We start from the raw sequence: 20,405 nt of genomic DNA, 5'->3' as shown, positions 1-20,405 counted from the left end.
CTAGAAAGTAAATTACATAACAGATGTTGTGTATTGATATCTCATTGCAATTTTTTATTAAAATGTTTTATTGAAAAGTCTACTGTATATTTACAACAAAATCAAGATTGGTTAACTGACCATTTCATACACTATTGCTTCTCCAACATTTAGTACCGTTCCTTTTTACTGTTGGGCCACATGTAGCTTGACAGAACCAGTGCAAGTGACTTTGTCATTTAACAGCATGCCACATTTTATGTGAAGGCTGTTTAGAGTAGTAATACTTGCACTACAATGTAACCAATAAACTAAACTATCCTTCACATGTCTCAGTGAATATCCAGTTTACTACTGGAAGATTTCAATCTGGTCAAGCCTGGAACAGACTATATAACAACCAGAACAGATGATGCCTTGTGTACAGTGAATAAGCTTATTCATATACACTAGTCTTTTTACCCATTCAGGCCTAGTGGGGCATTCTTTGTTCTGTAATATCCCATGTTACCATTTAATAAGATTACCCTCTACCAATTCGATCATGTCCATTCATTTATCCATTCCACCAATCAGCTGTCACTTTTGCCAGCAATGACAGTTCCAGCTTCTCCATTGGATTTCCTCAAATCAACATAAATGCCCCAGTTTCTCCTCCCATTAACCCCTTAGTATCTATATGTGTGGGTAAGAGAGAGTAAGAGAGGAGAATGAAGATTGTCCAACAAGAAAATGTTTTTTTTTTTTATAGTTGTGTGTTTGTGTTCAATGTCTAGTCCATCTTGAGGCTACGGTAGATGTAGCGGATAAATGCTAGCGAGGCCCAGAACGACACACTGCCCAGCATCAGCGAGAAGACCAGTGCTGTGAGCAGGGAGTAGCCAAAGAACTCTGTGCTTTGTACCGGGCCGCTCATAGATGACCGGTTTCTGTAGTAGAAGACGGAGTAGACGAAGATGAAGACGCCTGTGGAGCCTGTGCTTAGCACGCTCCGCCACCACCACCGGTAGTCCTCGCCTGACAGCAGGAAGTAGGTGAGTGCCACAGAGATGCAGGCGCCCACCGAGAGGAGGATGGCAAAGACGCACAGCAGGATGCCATACAGGGTGTAATGCTCTCTTCCCCACACTGTGGCAAATATGTAGTACAGCTCCACTGAGATGGCACTAAGAGAAATGAAGCAAACAAGTGTGAGCAAAATGGAAGTTAGGAAACGCCTTACAAAAGGGTTTTGATTGGGGTGACAAGTCCTTGGAGATATCCCAATAATAATAAGTTGACTTGTGATTAAAATATCCTCGCTTTAAAAAAGATAAACCTGTGCACCACTAACCTGAATGGCAGGAATCCACCAATGGCCATGTGCACAGCTGTGTGCTTGTACCACGGCTGCGTGGGTATCTGTCGGGGGATGTTGCGCGTGCGACAGGGTGCCTGGAAGCTGCCGGCTCGGTTCTTTCCCATGATGCCACCGATGACTGTGAGTGGGAAGCCCACCAGCACCCACGCGCCCAACAGGAGCAGCACCGTGGTAGCCGGCAGGGCCTGAGTGGAGCCGCTCCACCAGTGGACGGAGTTCACAATGCTCCACGTCAGGAACAGAGGAGCTACGGGGCGAAAGACCAAATGATTAAATGTTGGAACAAACCCAGGCAGAGATTAGCTCATACAGAATATGTAAATAATCCCAAACGCTTCTTGTCCTACTCACCGGAGAAGAGCGACGACGTAAGAATGATGTTCCACACCCAGCGCTGGCCGTTGATCTGCGTGTAGAAGCTGCATGAAATGTATCCTGACACGCAGCTGGTCAGAGCGTACAAGACGATGGCTGCAGAGTTGATGGCTCCATGGCGGTGCACATTGAACGTTCCCAGCAACGCCATCAGGATGATCGCTGCAGCAGGAAGGAGACGTTAGTGTTCAGTCTCACACCTGACATTGGTCTGTTTGGTTGGTTGGTTGGTTGGTTGGTTGTGTTTGTAGGCCAGAGTGGCTCAGACCAGTTTGCTGGTCTATTTTTATATATCATATATTTTTAATTGAACGCTCACCTGTAGCAAGGGTGAGGAACTGTGCACCCACTCCCAGAATGGCGCAGAGCAGGCTTTTGTAAGGAGGGAACCTGAAGACTTCAGTGTGTATGATCTTCCAGCCGTTGTCTCCCTGGTCCAGATCATCACAGCCACCCTCCTCCTCAACATTGTACCTGCACGGGAAGGACATTAATTTACACATTATAGCTTAAAGTTTGCTCATAATCGATCATCTTAATGACCCAGACATAACCACTTCAGCGGATCTGCTGACTGACCTGGCAAAGTCATTCTTAAGGACCCGCATGAGGATGATGATCACAAATCCCAGCAGCAGCACCACCAGCACTAGAGAGTTGATGATGGACAGCCAGTGGATCTCCAGTGTTTTGGGGAAAAACGAGTAGTCTCTGAGGCGCTCGGCTCTGCGAGCGTAAGGTAGTGGGGACTCGAACCAGTGCACGCTGTAGGTGTGGGTGACTGTCAGACTGCCTCCGCCCACACCCACACCTCCGACTGCTGCACCTGCCCCTTCTTCGAGGGGAAAGGGTTTGACGTCCTTCACGGAGACATTGGCAAAGATGACCATGTCGCCATTATACTCGATGTTGAAATCTAGGTGAGTCCACAAACCCACCTAGCGGAGAAGAGAGAGGAGGTTGGGTACAGAAACAATACGCAAGCAAGAGGCATATGGAATAGACAATCAGGTGACAGGAACTTTAAATAAAAAAAGCACAGTATATTACACAAAGTCTGACCTTGTGGCTGTGAGGCAGAAAGCCGCTCTCCTCTATGTATCCCACAAACCCCCAGATCGGAATATCATCCAGGACAAATTCAAAATAGTACAGCTCCTCAATAGATTCACGAAGCTGGTCCACCTGAGACGCAAAATGTAGAAGACTGTGTTTTAAGGCCATTCAAAACTGCAAATGTGTGATGAACTGCCTCTGCTACATTTCATGGGAAAGGGGGAAGCTTCCCACCTATGACAACGATCCATGGTTATATGTGGGGTACATACACACATACCTGCTTCTCTGAAAGTGTCAGTTGGCAGACAGTTGTTTTCGGTTTGTTTTCTTTAAACTGAATGTGATAGAGTGACTCTGCCATCCTGTCCCCATCCAGCACCTCTCCCAGGCTCAGGGACTTGTGGTGCACCTGAAGAAAAAGTGATACAATATGAGTTACACAGTGCTTGGTGCATTTCATAGTGTGATATGAGGCAGACACAGCACACAAACAGCTGGTTATATTCCCACTTTGCATTCCCACAGTGTGATGCAAGTGGGAATGCAACCTCATAATGGGAGTAGTGGTTTACTGCTATGGCATCTGGGTGTGGATCAGTACATCCCACTTCCAACAATGACCAAAGCCAAAGTCATAATTAAATCTACATGGGCAGAGCAGTAAAGATTTTTATATCTATTTATATTCTATTTATCTATTTATATTTATATTTTTCCTCTAGAAAACTCTAAATTTTAGATTATTATATCTTACAAATTGTTCTTGCCAGTGTCTGCATGTTTAGGCATCTTGTCTCGAACCAGTGTCTAATAAGCCATTATTAGACTGTGGTGGTGGGGGTGTAATAGCTTGGGCATGGCTGCTTCAGTAATCTTCACTGATGCTAAAATGCATAACCAGATGCTTTAAAACTCATCATTCGGCTGCTCAGTCTGAAGGGAGACTGTGATCCAAACCTTACAGCCATTAAAAGCTTAAAAGTGAACCAGCCTGAAGTCACCTGCCCCCCTTATCTGAGCAAAACAGACCAGCTCACAGATCAGCTATGATGATTCAATACTTTTTACAAACTAAAATGAAAATATACCCTTTAATTTAGTGTGTAGAGTGTGGTCTTTATGACTCTCTCCTCACATTTGGGTTCCTAGATTCAATTAGTGATTAGACAGCAACTTTAATTTCTCCTTGGCCTGTTGATTACTTTGGAATGTCACGTAACTGGTTACGTGACGCAACGTGGTAGTCAGCACCTAAAACAGCACTTGTTAGAAATAAACGTATAGCCAGGAAATGCAAAGAGACGAATATGAGCTGTGTTAGTTCAGAGACGGCCTGGTTTGGTTGGATTCATTTGAATAGCAACAGGCCACATGCTCAAAGGAGGGCTTAAATTTTAACCCTTTGCTCAAGAGTTTACACTGCACGAGTCCACTTGTGTAAATTCTAGTAGAGACACAGATTATGACATGAGTGAAACGTGAAGGCCTTTCTAACAAGAAAGTTAGGTGTGTCCTTACATTGAAAAAATAATCCCCAGTTCCACAATGTTCCAAGCAGACTAGTAACACAGGACAAAGACTGACCTTCTCTGGCCTGCACACAGGCAGGGTGTAGTAGTGATACGTCTCCTGGGGGTTATGATAAGGGCCCACTTTGTTGACATACAGAGTCACGTTGTCCCCCTGTTTGTAGCCCATTGCCCAGCCTGAGAACAGCCACAGGATCAAGACGCAGTGCAGGTCCATTGTCCTCTGGCAGGCACCAGGCAGGTGTCCTGTTCCACGCCGCATATCCCCTGTTGCACAGATAGACAGTTCATCAGTTCCCGTTTCAGCCGAAGAGCCGAGCAGGTGCACACAAACCAGAAACGCGTTGGACATTATGACAATTAAGTTAAAAGACTCAGATGAAGTGTATGGATGTGAGGTATACACTGAGATATATAGAAAAAGTGTTCAAAGCAAAGCAGCTGATTAGATAGCTTCACGGTGACACAGGCTTTGCTGAATTCAGCTTTAGAACCATGGGAAGTCCCAGGAAACAGATAACTTATCAGGTATCTTCTGTGGCCTCCTCATACAGAACAGGATCAAAGCTGCAGGTTGGGTCTTCTGAGCCTCTTGGTACCAGTAGAAGCCTTTCCCATAGAGTTTGACAGTATTTATGTGTGGTAAACATACTGTCAGAGTTCTCTAGGTAATGACAACATTACACTACTATTAAATTTACAGTAACAGTTGGGTCAAGCTGCATAAACGCTGACAATAACGGGCCTCAGTGATTCGTGTAAACTCAAACTGACCTAATGAACATCAGCGTTGTTTTTGTGTCGTGCACGCGAAGGCACCAAAAGGTGTTAGCCAAAATATGCTCTACCGGTATCAGCGGAGCGTCCCCTTACCCTGACACTGCGGATGCCACAAAACCAGTCCGTCCGCCGGATTCCTAAGACTCCAGGCCCCGGCAGGCTCCTCTGCGCCCCGACGCTGGAGCTCAGTGTGCGGATTTACAGCCGCACATCCCGGCGATCCACGACGAACAGTCCCAGCGGTTTATGCACACGGTGCGCTCATATCCGGGTACAGGGACGACTGTAGCGACGGGAGCGTTGAGGAAGAGGTCCTGCTCCACGTCACCTTAAAACAGAAAAACATCGACGACTTACTTGAGTTTGCCGGAGTGAGCGGCAAGACAAACGCTTTAAAGCTGGACTAAATATTTCTGTCTGACAAGCTGATTAAAGTTCATCTCACTTGAAAATCACCAACATTAAACCCGCCCGAGCATCTACATTGACGACTCTATTATTTTTTGCTCCATTGACCGGATATCCTTTCAGCCTCTAGGAACTAATAATTTTTTGTGATTGAAAAAACTTTATTGAATTCCAACTGAAATGGACAGATAGCTTTAACACGCAAAACATCCAGGTGTAGAATGCACAGCAATGTTAAAAAAACACAAGGATGGTTATGCTTCTCTAAACCAATTATACCGTGTATGTTTTTCCATTTGTAAACACACGCCTATATGTTGCATTGTATTGCTGCCATCTTCTGTTTTCTCTACATACACTACACTTGTGCTTAAAAACAATCCAGTGCTTTTCAGAAAATTAAATACTGCTAGTCTACATTGCATATTTGGTATGTTCTTCAGTCATAAATTATACAATGGTCTGTTGTGCGTTATTACTAAGGAACACACAAACACAAACAACAGCAGTTACTGAATGCAAGTTGTCTATATATATATATGTCTATGAGCATTTTTGACAGGAAATACGATATAAAAACTATATATGTATATAGTCGCTCTTCTATATTTCCATGAATTTGGCCTATATTAATCAAACTCGCACTATCGATTCTCAGCTTGTCACCGTAATTATACGTGTTGGAGACTGCGTTGCTCGACAGATTGATTGATAATGTCTGCAGTTTGATTTCCCGCGCCAGAGGAGTGTACCCTCCCGCCAGACAAAACAGTCAGTGTTAAACCTACACAGTATCAGTTCAGACGTGGTGAGTCCATTATTAACTGTTTTAACTAAATTCTTCTTAGCGCTAGAAATGTCAGCATTAACTATGCGCTGACAGTGTTTATACTGAACTGCAGATCCTTTTTTTCCGTCTGCGGCAAAGTTAGCAACATGCCAGGAAATAGATCGCATCCCAGATCCCCTGAACAAAACAGTCCATTTTATCTCTAACTGTTTTACTGTAGTTGTATATAACGTATTTTAGCCACAGCCCATCGCTATGGCCTAATATTGTAATCGGCGTGCAACGCACGCAGTTAACAGCACAATCGTAAACAGCAAGGTTTTTTTTAAAAAACTGTGTTTTAATTGCAACTGTTTGTCGCTGTTTTGCAGACTTCCTATCACAATGGGAATACATGGACTTGCTAAACTGATTGCTGACCAGGCCCCTGGTGCAATCAAAGAACAGGACATCAAGAATTACTTTGGTAACTGTCATATATTCTCTCTTCAACAGTCAACTTAGAATCAAACATGATTTTGATTAAAAGTTCACTGAGCTAAGACAGATCAGTAAATAAAAGAATGGAACCTGTACAGCTTCACCCTATCCGTTGTAAATCCCCAGGGATTTGTCTCTATACTGTTAGCTTAGTTTAGCCACATGGCATGGGAAAAAAAAGAGTTAATTAAATTGTTTTGCAAACTCATTATTTTCCAGGAAGAAAAATTGCTATAGATGCCTCTATGTGCATATACCAGTTCCTGATTGCTGTGAGACAGGATGGAAACGTTCTGCAGAATGAAGATGGAGAAACGACAAGGTATAGTTGTGGCAATAAGATTATAGAGAAAGACCAGATGGTCTTGGTTTAGCCCTGCATGACGTTATGTAAGTTAAGCATATGTTCCATGTGCTTGCTTTGTGTCTCAGCCATCTCATGGGAATGTTCTACCGTACCATCCGCATGTTGGAACATGGCATCAAACCTGTGTATGTGTTTGACGGCAAACCCCCACAGCTCAAATCAGCAGAGGTCAGTATTTCTTTCCTTGTACTGTGTCATTAGGAAAGGGGCATCTGCAATGGTCATGTTCATATGAACACATATAAATATGAACACAATGAGTAAATAATTTTTAAACCTACATCATCTCTTTACTTGTTCTTGTTTTTACTCACTTGCTCCTGTCCTCACCCAGCTGGAGAAGAGAGGAGAGAGGAGGGCAGAAGCTGAGAAGATGCTTGCTCAAGCCCAGGAACTTGGTAAAGTCGATGCATTATCACACTTCATCTGATCTGGATTTATTAACTTATGTCACAACCATGAATTCTACTTTTTTGCCTGATAACAGGGGAGCAAGAGAACATTGATAAATTCACTAAGCGTCTGGTGAAAGTCACCAGGCAGCATAATGATGAGTGCAAGAAGCTACTGACCCTTATGGGAGTACCTTACATCGAGGTTGGGCCACGATTTGGTTTGCAAAAAATCTTTCTGGTTGCACTAATGTTTTTTTTTCTCCCACTTTTCTGATGACAATAATTTTGACGTGTTTGTTGCAGGCTCCGTGTGAGGCCGAGGCCAGCTGTGCTGCTCTCGTTAAAGCTGGGAAGGTTTTTGCCACAGCCACTGAAGATATGGACGGACTGACCTTTGGCACAAACGTCCTTCTTCGTCACCTCACTGCTAGTGAAGCAAAGTAACATTGAATTTTGTTTGTTTTGGTTAATGCTTGCTGTAGGTTTCTCTGCAATTGATTTATTTTAAAATAATTATTAATTGTTCTAACCTGATGTCGGCTGCATCTTAGTGTCAAGGACAATTTAGAATGACAAGGACTCACTAAATCTAGTTATTTTATTCTAATAATACTAATAATAATTATATTCTTCCAGGAAACTTCCTATCCAAGAGTTCCACTTCAGTCGTATCCTGCAGGAAATGAACATGACTAATGAACAGGTAACTTTGTTTGTTTGTTTGTTTGTTTGTTTGAGTTTATTTTTTACACACAATTTTTATATTTTGTGTTATATTAGACACTGCATTCTTAACTCCACTGTAACTGTAAATAGCCATAGGGTGGTTCGGTTTTGCTTTAAACCCTCATTTTGCTCTCCTTCTAGTTTGTGGACCTATGTATTCTTTTGGGCTGTGACTACTGTGGCACCATCAAGGGGATTGGTCCTAAGAGAGCCATCGATCTTATTAAACAGCACGGCTGCATTGAGGAGATCCTAGAAAACATAGACCCCAGTGTAAGCTCTGGTTTGATTCAGTCCTGTACATCAGAGCTATGACAAAGTGCACTGGTTCTGATTCTGTCTGTATTTGTCTTGCCTACATGCAGAAGCACCCTGCTCCAGAGGACTGGTTGTATAAAGAAGCCAGGGGTTTGTTCTTGAAGCCAGAAGTGGTGGACGGTTCCTCGGTGGAGCTGAAGTGGAGCGAGCCGGATGAGGATGGACTGATCCAGTTCATGTGCAATGAGAAACAATTCAGGTGAAGCATCAGCTGTGCTGTGTTGGTTTCATTCAGTGATGGATGAACAGCACAGTATACAGCATCTGATCACTAGATTGTGCTCTTGCACTTCCAAATACCAAAGGAAGGGAGGTCAGATGTAAACGGTATTATGCAGCTAACTGTTAATTCATTTTGGTCTGTGGTCAGTGAGGACAGGATCCGTAACGGATGTAAGAAGATTGTGAAGAGCAGACAAGGCAGCACACAAGGACGACTGGACTCTTTCTTTTCTGTCACTGGATCTTTGTCTTCAAAACGAAAGGTACATCTAGGAAAAAATTCGCATGAGTGTGTCCTGGTGCCTGCTTAGTTACTAATTAGTTTCATGTCTTCTGTCATTATTAGGTGGAAAAACCAGATGTTAAAGGATCAGCAATGAAAAAGAAGAAGACTGGAGCCACAGGGGGAAAATTTGGAAAGGCCAAATGAGATGGAACTCTCAGCTCCACGGACACTTAGTTATCGTTGTACCAGCTATGAAAAGAAACAAACAGCAGTGACGCAGGAACAAAGCTGCAGCACAACAGGAGGTTGTGTGTCATACGATTAATAGTTCAGCACAGCAACTATTGTTGTACATTTCCAAACACGGTGTACAACAAATCTAAACAAGGGGTGTTTTCTTTTACTATTCTTTTATTAAAGTGTATGTTCAGTTGTGTAATAAAAAATGAAGTCTTGTACAAATAAATGTGCAGGTGTGTACTTTGCTGCCTGTGGAGACACGTCCCGATGCTGCATCTGCCAACAGATGTCGCTGTGTCTTTGTTCAGCGTCACTCATTTCTCAACACAAATAAAGTCCCAGAGCGCCATCGATGTGAAGTTTATCTCCAGATGTTTAAAATTCTTTTTTCCCCATGTAAACAGTCTCTTCTTGGGACGTGTTGGTCGACGGAGACACATAAACTGTATATTACTCCCTGTGAGACAAAAGTTCCCAACTGTGAGTGGAGGCGAACGTTTACAGTCCTGTCCTCAATATTTATTTAATGAGTGGGAAAGACCGTCCAATGTACTTTAAAGCTATATTAAAAGTTCAGTACATATCAATGTGTAACGTATTTATTGATTCAGCAACTGCGTCCAGCTTCCCTTCATTAGAGACATTCCAATACATAAGTCTAGCTCATAGCATGAAAAACTCTTCTGTAGGCTGCAGCTATGAGTCCAAAAGTAAGCAAAAAGGAAACATCTGCAGGTGTCACCTTCAAACTGAACAATTAAGGCTACATCAGATTTGAACCTCATATGAAGTGCCCTTAATGAAATGTATTATCTTTATTATGCCCAATAAACAAAGGAAGTCAAGTCATTGACAGACAATGTTGCTGAAATCCCAGTGTGGTGAACTCAAAGACCTTCTGCTGTGGTTGGGACAATGGGATTTCCCTGGAAACACAATACACCAGGAGACCTGATGTCTGACGGTTTGTGCTGTAGTGGATGGTGAGAATCTGCTCAGTGTGTGAGGGTTTTCAGTATTTCTGTATCTAATCTGCCCTCATTGCTTCTGATGACTGCACGGCCTAGGAAGTGATAACTATGTTATCAATTGGATGCTGCAGTCCACTGTGTTTACAGTACAGTATGTGGCATGTGAGCTGTAAACCTTTATCTTCACCCATGTCATATCTACATACAGTATCTGCACCAGAGAAAAGTGGAACATGGCAACAGTGAGTGACTCTGGCGAACCTATAGCGCAGCCATGTCTTTGTCTGTAGAAGATCAAATGTTTGGTGTTTAAGCACAGGTCTAGGCCACCAGCTGTTTGCAGAGTGATGTTACATAAAACAAATCCCATGGCTTCATCCACATCCAGTTTCAGCTCACTGGCCTTGAAGACAAACTCCTCAGAGTTGTGGATGTCATGCATTGACTTGTTCCGGGTGGTTGGAAGTGAAAGGTTGCCATGTCAGGGTTAATCAGGTATTTGTTAAACTCCACAGCTGCCAGCAGTGACAATGTGGACATGTGAACACAGATGTACACATATAGACTTGACCTTTTGTGCTAATAAGAATGAACTGATAATAAATTGTATTATGTTGTAAAGGCCCAAGTATGGGGTTGCCACAGCAACATATTATGTTAAAGTTCCTAAGCTTTGGGTTGTATATATTGTGCCCAATTGTTATTATTTATGTATGTAATACATTCATGAAATATTAATAAAACATCAAATATTACTGCCACAGTTGACTGTGAAGCTCCTAAAACAACGTGTAGCCACTAGATGTCACTGTCTCACAGAGATCCACGATGCACTGTGATTTACCTGAAGTTAATGATCTGTAGCTTCTGTTTTTGTGTCTGCTGTTATTTCTCTGCAGCAGAGCGTCAGTGTCTGGATGTGAAGATAGAGCTGACTGAGTCTACTGCATTGGTTTTTCCTGCATGTCGTGTTCATTGATCAAACTCCTGAAGATGTGGAGGCTGAGACACAAATCAGTGATATGTGAATTTAACAGTTTATTGAATCTTTATCAAGGACAAGTCTAATCAATAGATATTTATTTTTTTTTTAAAGGTGCCCCGTGCTGGAAACTACCTCAGACCGGTAGTTGTGTAGCCTCACATTTTGTGGTCCAGCTGGAGGCAAATCTGTTAAAAAACAAATGTAACTTATTGGCCTGGTCCTGGTCACCGTCAGCTGACCCAGTGCCTCTGCTCTCTTCGGGGCCAGGGATGGTCTTTAGACACAAATGAAGGGAAGAATTTGTACAGGGTCCTCGATTTGCTGTTTTATCATTTTTCTTCGGCTGCCTCTGCCTCATCCTCAGAGGTTAATGAAGACAGAGCATCTTGAGGGACCGTGTGAGTCTGAGTCAGTCTGAGTCAGTTTGAGTAACCAATCAAACAGCTCAGGGAGCTGCAGGAGATCCCCATGACACAGCCTGCGAACCACTGCTCACACGCACCATCCAATACTCCACCTTCTCAGTGGTGAAGGTGGAGTATTAGTATTATTACTTCACCAGGTCATTGGACATCACATTGTTAGTGATGTACCCCCCCGCTTGTTAGTGCCAGTTCTGCTCCATTTCTGAGGTGGTTGTGGATCTTTCTAGAGTCTGTGCACGAACTAGACCTGGTACAAAAAAAGCAGAGCTACTTCCAAAAAATATGACCCAGAACTCTTCTCTCTGGGAATTAACTTGTGTGTAACTAAAGTGGGCCCTGCAGCATTAATTATAGTATTTAGCTATGACACCACTAATAACTAGAGGGCATTTGATTATGCATTAAGCAGAAAGTATTGTACCATAAATGTGTGTGAAGTGGTTATTCTTTTTGTTGCTGACATTAGCTCATCCTATTAAGAATGGCTGAGTAATGCTTGTCTGCATCTGTATAAATAACTCATAAACACTGGACATTGTTAAGACATTACAGTATCAGAAGGAACGTCATTTGTTTGTATTCACAATCACAAGTGACATTTTTTTAATTTCCTTATTTCTACTCTGCGTCTACTATGCTGCTTTACCTTTGCTAAATCTGTCCTGCTATAGGCTTTTACTGTGTATTTCATCTCTACATGTGCATATTGTAAAATGACAACAAAGATTCTTGGAATTCTCCCTCCGTTTTTGGTTTACCAGACTGTTTCTCTAACAACATCTTGCAACAGGCGCATCGCGCTGCACCGTGACAGTTGCACAGAGCACGGAGTTTCACTTCTCTCAACAACTTCTGTCCTTCTAAGGTCAAGAAATATAATCCACCCCATCTTAAGCACAAAACAGGACTGCACATAAAATCCATAAATACATCCATACATAGATACTGAAGGCACAGTAAGTTTAAGTGGAAACAGGTGGTGTCAAACCAGAGCTTTTCAGCTGAGTCAAGGAATTTAGAGGCTGCGTTACCCAATAAATCATGACGCTCAACACCATAACAGCATTTTAAAAAGTATGTGACAAACAGAACCTGCACAAAAACTGCACATGAGTTATTCATCCAGAAAATGAAGATGAATCGGCAAAGATGAAGACACAGACACGTCCACTTTGATGATTGTCAGCTTCCAGTGATGACGTAACCAGTGACACAGGAAATAGCATTCCTCCCAAAGTGACATGTCTGAGCATCAAAAGAATTAATCTGCATATAATATTATAAAAATAGCATCTGAGTCATCAGTTACTGTTGCTAGTATTAAGCTTCAACCTGCTTCCTGTTATTATGCTGCAGACTGAAAACAATGTTTGCTCGAAGGCTCGACACAACATTTTATCCTGGAAACGCTTCTTGTCCAGTGATGGAGAGAGGACGTCTGTCCCCACACCGAGGTTTCAAGCACACTTCAGCTTACGCTGAACAGGGCAAAGTCCTGGAGTCTGCAACGCCCCCCCCCCCCCCGTCTGAGTGATGGGTGATCCAGTGCTTTTGTCTCTGTTGCTCTGTACCACTGGACAAGCCTCTAAAGAATGTGGCTGTTGGCACCGACTGTGGTTCTGCTTCTCGTTCCCCTGCACCTGATGGAACCGCTATCAGCTGTTTGAACTGTGCCAGTTTTCTGCCAAGTCATTAAGGAGTGAAGCCCAGTTGCTGTGCATCACGCGTAGCATCGCATATTCGCATAATCCCAAACCGGAGCCTGTGTCTGAATCAGAGCCAATGTGTTCAACTGGCACGAACTACAGTAAAGAATAATGGGTTCAAGTCCCCTGCAGCAGGTCCACGCTCACTCAGAAGGGGCCCGAGTGTGTGTTTGTGTGTGTGTTTGTGAGTAAACAAACTCAAAGTCCTTTCCCGTGAAGGAGATTTTGATCTCGGTGAAATTACTGTGCTAAATGCATCTTACCAGCGGAGCCAGCACCGCTTTCTGGGAGCAGAGGAAGTCCGGCTCATGGCTGCTCTGCGTTGGCCTGAACTTTCAGTCACACCGTTTCCGTCTCAGTCACGAACACGAGCAATCGTGGGAACAACTAAAAGCAGCATAGTGGCACTGGTTGTGCGCTGAATCATCAGGGCGCTAAGAGTTAATGCAGTCGATTCCCTGTCCTCACCCAACGGCTCTTTTAATTAGGGAGAGCGTCTGTGGGGACGTTTCATGCTGTCATCCAAACACAGACTCCTTGGTTCGTCACCTCTTCACAGACTCCCCCCAGCTAAAAGCAGCAGACTCTCTTAAATACGTGCAAACAGTCCCAGCGGCGTGTCAACAGGATACCAAGGGCTTCACAGCATCCCAGCCCCTCCCCGCCCTGCGTTTCCTGTAATCTGGCATAGCTCTCATAGCAGGCTCTGTTGTTCCAGATGTTTAATTCTCACTGACCTCTGACACGACGCCGACATCACATCAGGGCTGTTCGGGGATCATTAGAATAGTTCTGTGACTGTCTTGAGAGGAACCAGATGCAGACCTTTAAACCATCAGGATTCTTATGCTTTTATCTCAAACATCTAAGTGGTTCATTTAGAAGATGCCAGAACCCGTGGAGCTCTGCTCTGTTGCAGCATCTTCTGTTGTTACTTGACCGTTTCTCACCGTAAAGCAGCATCGTTTTGCTTCGTTGCTGCTCCGTACAGCTCGACTCGACCCCAACAGGAAGTCAACGGAGCCGAGATGATCGGAGAGAATCGAATCACAATTACGCGAGGAGGAGAAAAACACCTCACACCGCATTAAAACGCAAATAAAGCAAATTGTTAATGATGCCATAATATATAAATACAGTACTGTGACCTGCTAGTGTGAGTGACTGTACAGACACCGAGGCAACAACGGAGTGAACTTTTTTGTGTTCGTTATCTCACATGATTAGACTGAGGCAGACAGATGAGTGAGGAAGCGAACGCAGGACAATGACATTGTTCGAGCAGCGCGTCTGACTGGCAGAGCTGAGATATGACGGACACTTAATCATTGCTGTTGATGTAATCCTGGAACCTCTTGGTTACGTTTCCTCCGAGGGCGATGCTGCTGCTGCTTGAAGGGAGTGATGATAATTTGCCTTTTTACTTTACTTTCTCATGATGTAAGCGAGTTAAGCCCAAATTGTTTCATGTTTCAATTGTTCACTTGATCAGCTTCAGGCAGGTTTTTGCATCCATGTGTAGTATGTCGCCAGTCGTGAGCCCTTGCACATTAGTTATTAAATCTTTGGGTGTCGTGAATCCTTCCACTAAACTCTGGTACCTGACATTCCTCCATTTATCGTATAATATTTCAGAATTAAAGAGCGATCACAGTCCAATGCGTCAGTTTTCCTAGAATCCTCATTGCGTCACCTTCAAACCACCGCGTCAGCGTTTCGGCTCAACTGTGAGGTAGTCGAAGGCTTTACGGTCTGCTACTGTACGTCACTGTCTGGCCGCGTAGAGCAACCACAGAAAGCCCGAAACCTTATTTTCTACTAGTCTGCTGTACACGAAGCGTTTCCGTCTGGAGGCCCGGTGTGTAGTTGATGGCTTCTGCAGGATTTTCCAGAGCTGGTGGTCTGTAGCGTAAACCAAAGGAACTGGCAGCAGAGACACTTGGTAGTGGAAAATCAAGAGGCCAAAATAGATATACACACAGCTTCACAGTCGCCCATCGGTCGCTGTTGCTGAGTTATGGACTGGGTTAAACATATGGAGAAGTTACCGTCGTGATGATTGACAGGCTTCCATAAAGCACTCCCCCATGTATTATTTTTACACATTGACCTCTCTATTACACATTCATTTCCACACACCAGCCATTGACCGAGACACATCATACGTCACTGTGTCAGGAGTTGGAAGTAAAGCCAAGCAGAAGTGGTTTCAGAGCAACTGGCAGCGCTCCACAACACAAAGGGTCAGTGAAGGCACCAGCAGGGGTTCACGGGTGTTATCTGTCTGCATCGACATGCTCCCAGTCACCGAGTCAAAGCAATGTGCACATGTCTAGGTCCACTTCCCTGATCAGTGCCGCGATACGGCTGCAGAATACGGGCAGTGCAATACGGTTCCATATAAAGACGCAACCAGACGTGAGTCAAAAGGAAAAAGGTCATGCAATTTACCCGCAAAAATAATCTGTGATAATCTGTGATTATTTTTCACCATAATTTGCTACAGCACACAAATATGTGAGAATCATCTGGTTCCAAATGACTGAAAGATCGGTTGCACGATGAGGCACGTCGGGGTTTGTTTAGGCTTGAAGTCTGGGAAAATAAAATCCTGGCTGGGATTTAAATGTTTGCCAAGCAACGTTTTTTTAGTTCTGGTTGGAGTTTATGTAATTCCTTATGGCAGTTTTGTGACATTTACACTCGTTTATCATAACGTAAAATATCAAACCTAAAGAGGAAACGTGTTATCAACAGTTTTTATCTATCCTCTGAAGCAAAGCTATTCATCAGCCGCCGACTCCTTCATCCCCATCATAAAGGCCTCACCCCCTCACAAAAGAACAGCAGAACCAGGACCTGCTGTCGTCACTGCTCCGCTTTCACACCGCGATCTGGCGTCAAGTCGTGTTTCAACAGGTGCATATTGGGCTTCTGTTCTTCCCAAAAGCCACGTGTTCCCTCCTCCACATTCCCGGGCAGGTTCAGGCAATCGCTGTTGCAGAGTTTGCTGCAGTGTTTCATGGCACAACGTGCATCTTCAGCTGTTCCCGTACAATAAGTTCCTTACACTCAGGTTTTAATGATCGTGACATTAGGTAGAAATATGTCAGCAGCACTTAACGAGGACAGTGACTGGACAAGGGAACTGGCAACCTTACCTATAATACACAGAGTGGGTCAAAAGAACAGTAGAAGCAGTGAGAACAGTGGAAATGAGGTGGTTGAGACATCAGCTTGCTTTCTTCCTAGCAGAGTTTAAGTGTTAAGAGAGGAAGCCTGGTTTGTAAACTCTTCAGAGGCCGCTCAGAAAAGCCTTTCAGTGAAGTGAAGGAGCTCTGAGTCTCACAGGTGCTTGATGAAATGCCTGAAATGAAGCATGGTGCTGGGAAAACTCAGCTTCCACTCACAAGACTCATCCAACACTTGTCTCAAGGTCTGGACCTGGTCTGTACCAGGAAAACTCTGTATCCTGGCATCGCTGTGACCTGTGAGAAGTTCAGGTTTCCACAGAAGTACTTAAAATGTGATTCATTTCGAATCCAAAATTAGACCAAAAGTAGAATGAGGAAGATAAGATAAGCAAAACCACTTCATCTCTTCCTTCATTTTATCAATATAAAACTGTGGCATTATACAAAATATGATGGGAAATCTTCTGAGTAATTTCCAGGGGTTGGAAAAGAAACGCTATTTGATCGTGTCATTTCAGGTTCTGCGCTAACTTTGTTCCGGCATTTTTGTGTTATTGTACGCACACACACACACACACACACACACACACACACACACACACACACACACACACACACACACACACACACACACACACACACACACACACACACACACACACACGTTGTGTAGCAAATTGCAATGTCTAAATTACATTCACATCACCTTTTGCAGTCGCGGTTCACATCTGTAACTTTTACTGAACACCTTCCAGATGTTTCATGTTAAAGGAGGGTGAGGGTTTTGTTGTGCAGAACAGAATGCAATCAAATAAAAAAATGTAAGCTCATGGTTTTAATGAGCTCAGATTGTAAAAAAAAAAACAGAAATAAAAACATGGCCTCTGGCAAAATCCACTGCAGTCATTTCAGCAGAGAAGCTGAATCCTCCTACATAATCGCTCTATAATTTCAAATCTCGGTATGTCCTGTTATCAACCTGACCTTAAACTGCCTTAAACTGTTTTCCAGAATAAAAGCTCCTTCTCCCACATTTTCCCCAGTCAAGAAGGAAATGTAGATTACTTCATACAGCCCGTGACTTAGCTGAATTTCTGCATTGTGTTCCCTATTTAAAGTAGATTAGATCAGCGGAGCTGGGTGTGTGGGGAGGAAGTGGACATTAACGATGCCTTCAAAGCCCCTCCTAACAATGGGGACGTGTTTCTGATACTCTGGTGGTGTCAGTGTTTTATTCTTTACTTGTAGTCTGTATATGTTACCACAGGTTCAGCTCCTGTCCTTTAATGAGTCCCGGCTCATGAGCAGACTCACTGTAGACGCTTTAGAATGAACCCTCTGACTTCAACCAAGATCAGCAACCAACCACTTTGTTGCAATTGTCTCAGTTTTGCCTTAAATCTCAAACATTTGAGCTCTGAATTCAATTTCTGGGTTGAAACAAGAAGGGTTTAAATCTGTACGCCCTTAAACTGTCTCTCCTGAAGCTGAAGACATCTGAACCCGATAAAGCAACGACGGAGATCAGTTTACGAGACATCATCCTGGGAAACGGAGACGCAAACGTCACAAGAGACTTGTCAGGTTTCTTGTGAATGAAATACAAACAACCCAAACCAAGTTGTTTCATCTTTATTGTTCGTGGACCTAATCGACGTCTGGGGACGTGGGGAAAAAACAACTTATGAGAAACTGACAAAACAATGATCTTAAACGGAGCTGAAGCGTGTCTGCCAGACTTTTCCTCTCCTCTGTGGTTTCTCACAAAAAATCAAGGAAGACATTTTCTTTTCCTACACTTTGAACTTTTAAGAGAGCAACAATTCCTGACAAAAGTGTTAACAATAACACAATGTGGTATCAGTTATAGACCTTGACTTGTGGGTGTTTAGTAAATCAGTGCTTGTTTTCTGGAGAGCAAATGTTCGCTCTCACTTTCTCTGAGATGAATTCTTTTACTTGTAGCAAAACGTAGGACAAGCGTTAGCTGTTCTTGTCATCAGGGTTGGTTTTGGTACAGTAGTTCTAATGGAATCTAGTCCCCTGTTTCTTTTTTGTAGTATCTGTTTCTATGGTAACGACACTTTGTAGGTAGACAGATCTTCAGGAGGACCGGCTGCGTTGTTCTGCCACGAAGCAGAGACGTCAGAGGCCGGTTGCACACATTCTCCACAAACAGAGCAGGACTGAACTCATTCTCTAAATCCAGGTGCAATTATTCAAGGTGACGTCCAGAGAGCGCGCAAACAGGAACATTCCAGCAGCACAGAATCTCAAACTTTGAACCCTGAATCAGGGATCCAATCAGGATTAAGAGGCGACCGGCCGCTTAGAGGTGATTGATTAACACAATGAAGTGTCAGCATCCAGACTTGCTGAATGGCTGCTCCTCGCTTTCTCCTTCCAGGAATAGGTCTGGGAATGTAATTAGGGCAGACATCCAGCGGGAATTTAACCCGGACTAGGGCACTACCTCATACAATGGACACAGAGGCCCATTGATCTCATGCTATTATGTACATAATCTGCAGAGCCACGGGAATGTGACGTAGTGCAATAGTTTTACCTTTATCTACACACCAGTGTTTCTTCCAAGGTATGAGGACGATATAAAAGACAAAAGGGCCAAGAGGTAACACATGATTTCTTAATGGGTGGTTAAAACTATCCATCAACGCAGAGGTCTTTACCAAAAAAGCTGGCGAATTCCCTGCATTTGCATTGGGACCTTCCCGTCAGAGGGCTTTTGGTATTCACAGCGGAGCATGATACAGCCGGGCCCCTCTCAGCCGGGGTGGGAGGTCCAGGGAGGATAATAGCAGGCGAGGGAGAAGCTCTGGCTCAGGGCCAGAGAGAGACTGCAGCCAAATATAGAAAAAAACTAAACACCACATTAAAGGACACGCGAAATCGCAGGGGTTTGATTGAACTTCATCTGCTTACTACAAATCATGTCCATCCTATAAATGATCCCTTAGCGCTGCACAAAAACTCTACGGTGTTTTATTTGTTTTTCCAATCCCCCAGGCTGCATTCAGGTCCTTTAGGTTCCATGGGAAAATCGACTCGTTTAGCATTAATATGTTTTTTGGAGGTTCTGCCGTCTGTGGGTACTGGCTGATTTGTCAGTTTTCTGTTTTCAATCATCCTATAACTTTTTTTTTCACCTATTGTTAATTTTCCACTGGTGTTTGTGTTTATCTGGAAACTTAATGCAACACACACGTGAACCTATTATTAGACCCTCAGTTCTCCCACTAAAGCCGCTTGATGAGTGGTCGTCCTGACTCATGGGCTGAGCATAAGAGCTGGGTCCACTCTTTATCCAACCACCAGCACGTTGTGACTGGATGAAGTCATCTCTCCGGCAGCCGATTCAGAATCTTCTCGACCTGAGCTGAACTCTGGCCCCTAATGACTCGATTAGTGTGAGTGTGAGGGGCTGAGTTATTGGTGAAAAGAGCTTCTGAGTAAATCCTGATGATAGTGGAAGGTTTATTGAAATAACCAAGCCGTTTACTATATGTATAAAAGATTTACTATATATAAATAGAATGATCACTAAAAAGTTTTTTTACCTTCTATTGCTTGATCAAAATGCAAATGCTCACAGTTATAAATCAATATGTAAACAAATCAAATTAGGTAAACCCAAATTTCTAAAGTTGACCTGAACAGCATTATATTAAACTGTTATGTTTTTTTGCAGCTTTTTTTGCATTAACAATAATTCCAATCATGGAGAGTCTGATCTTTTTGGTTATTAGTATTATCTTCCTGTAAAAATGTGTCATTTACTGACAAACACCTCGGTCACATCACCCATCGTAGCTGACTGTACTGGAACGTGTTCTACCTTCAGCACCGCCG

At 43.4% G+C, this 20,405-nt stretch overlaps 2 protein-coding genes across 5 annotated transcripts in view; one reads left to right on the top strand and one right to left on the bottom strand.

Moving 5' to 3' along the window:
• fen1 (flap structure-specific endonuclease 1) overlaps positions 1 to 9,841 on the top strand; it is a 210,552-nt gene extending 200,711 nt beyond the window's left edge. The window contains exons 1-12 of one of the 2 annotated variants that reach the window (XM_029149264.3): positions 6,163 to 6,298; positions 6,652 to 6,746; positions 6,980 to 7,082; positions 7,193 to 7,295; positions 7,462 to 7,525; positions 7,615 to 7,724; positions 7,826 to 7,962; positions 8,159 to 8,225; positions 8,390 to 8,521; positions 8,614 to 8,765; positions 8,937 to 9,051; positions 9,135 to 9,841. In XM_029149264.3, coding sequence (XP_029005097.1) covers positions 6,665 to 6,746; positions 6,980 to 7,082; positions 7,193 to 7,295; positions 7,462 to 7,525; positions 7,615 to 7,724; positions 7,826 to 7,962; positions 8,159 to 8,225; positions 8,390 to 8,521; positions 8,614 to 8,765; positions 8,937 to 9,051; positions 9,135 to 9,218 — 1,149 coding nt within the window. In that variant the 5' untranslated portion in view covers positions 6,163 to 6,298; positions 6,652 to 6,664 and the 3' untranslated portion in view covers positions 9,219 to 9,841. Of the gene's footprint in view, positions 1 to 6,162; positions 6,299 to 6,650; positions 6,747 to 6,979; positions 7,083 to 7,192; positions 7,296 to 7,461; positions 7,526 to 7,614; positions 7,725 to 7,825; positions 7,963 to 8,158; positions 8,226 to 8,389; positions 8,522 to 8,613; positions 8,766 to 8,936; positions 9,052 to 9,134 lie in introns of those variants that run through there. The other variant, XM_055508477.1, reaches the window with a different exon arrangement.
• tm9sf1 (transmembrane 9 superfamily member 1) lies at positions 27 to 5,649 on the bottom strand. Of its 3 annotated transcripts, none has more exons than XM_029147310.3 (10): positions 5,566 to 5,649; positions 5,176 to 5,410; positions 4,358 to 4,569; positions 3,051 to 3,182; positions 2,777 to 2,899; positions 2,294 to 2,652; positions 2,034 to 2,188; positions 1,691 to 1,876; positions 1,313 to 1,586; positions 27 to 1,145 (listed from the first exon to the last, which is right to left on the bottom strand). In XM_029147310.3, exons 3-10 carry the CDS (start codon positions 4,562 to 4,564, stop codon positions 752 to 754), a joined length of 1,830 nt encoding a protein of 609 aa, XP_029003143.1. In that variant the 5' UTR covers positions 4,565 to 4,569; positions 5,176 to 5,410; positions 5,566 to 5,649; the 3' UTR covers positions 27 to 751. The 3 variants fall into 3 exon arrangements, with proteins under 3 accessions (XP_029003143.1, XP_029003142.1, XP_029003141.1); XM_029147309.3 differs by having other exon boundaries at positions 5,528 to 5,630; XM_029147308.3 differs by having other exon boundaries at positions 5,176 to 5,595.
• Positions 9,842 to 20,405: the final 10,564 nt, after the last annotated feature.

This window comes from Betta splendens, chromosome 4, assembly GCF_900634795.4.
Source record: "Betta splendens chromosome 4, fBetSpl5.4, whole genome shotgun sequence".
NCBI lineage: Eukaryota > Metazoa > Chordata > Actinopteri > Anabantiformes > Osphronemidae > Betta > Betta splendens.
Note: the sequence above shows the minus strand (reverse complement) of the source record. Positions and strands in the feature narration are given on the sequence as shown.

Bases quoted from the DNA above. Each gene is read 5' to 3' on its own strand.
- tm9sf1 (XM_029147310.3), bottom strand. From the start codon at position 4,564: ATGCGGCGTGGAACAGGACACCTGCCTGGTGCCTGCCAGAGGACAATG. The intron at 2,653-2,776 runs GTCAGACTTTGT...CTTCTCCGCTAG, and splicing joins TTCTGCCTCACAGCCACAAG to GTGGGTTTGTGGACTCACCT. The intron at 2,189-2,293 runs GTCAGTCAGCAG...CTTCCCGTGCAG, and splicing joins CTTAAGAATGACTTTGCCAG to GTACAATGTTGAGGAGGAGG.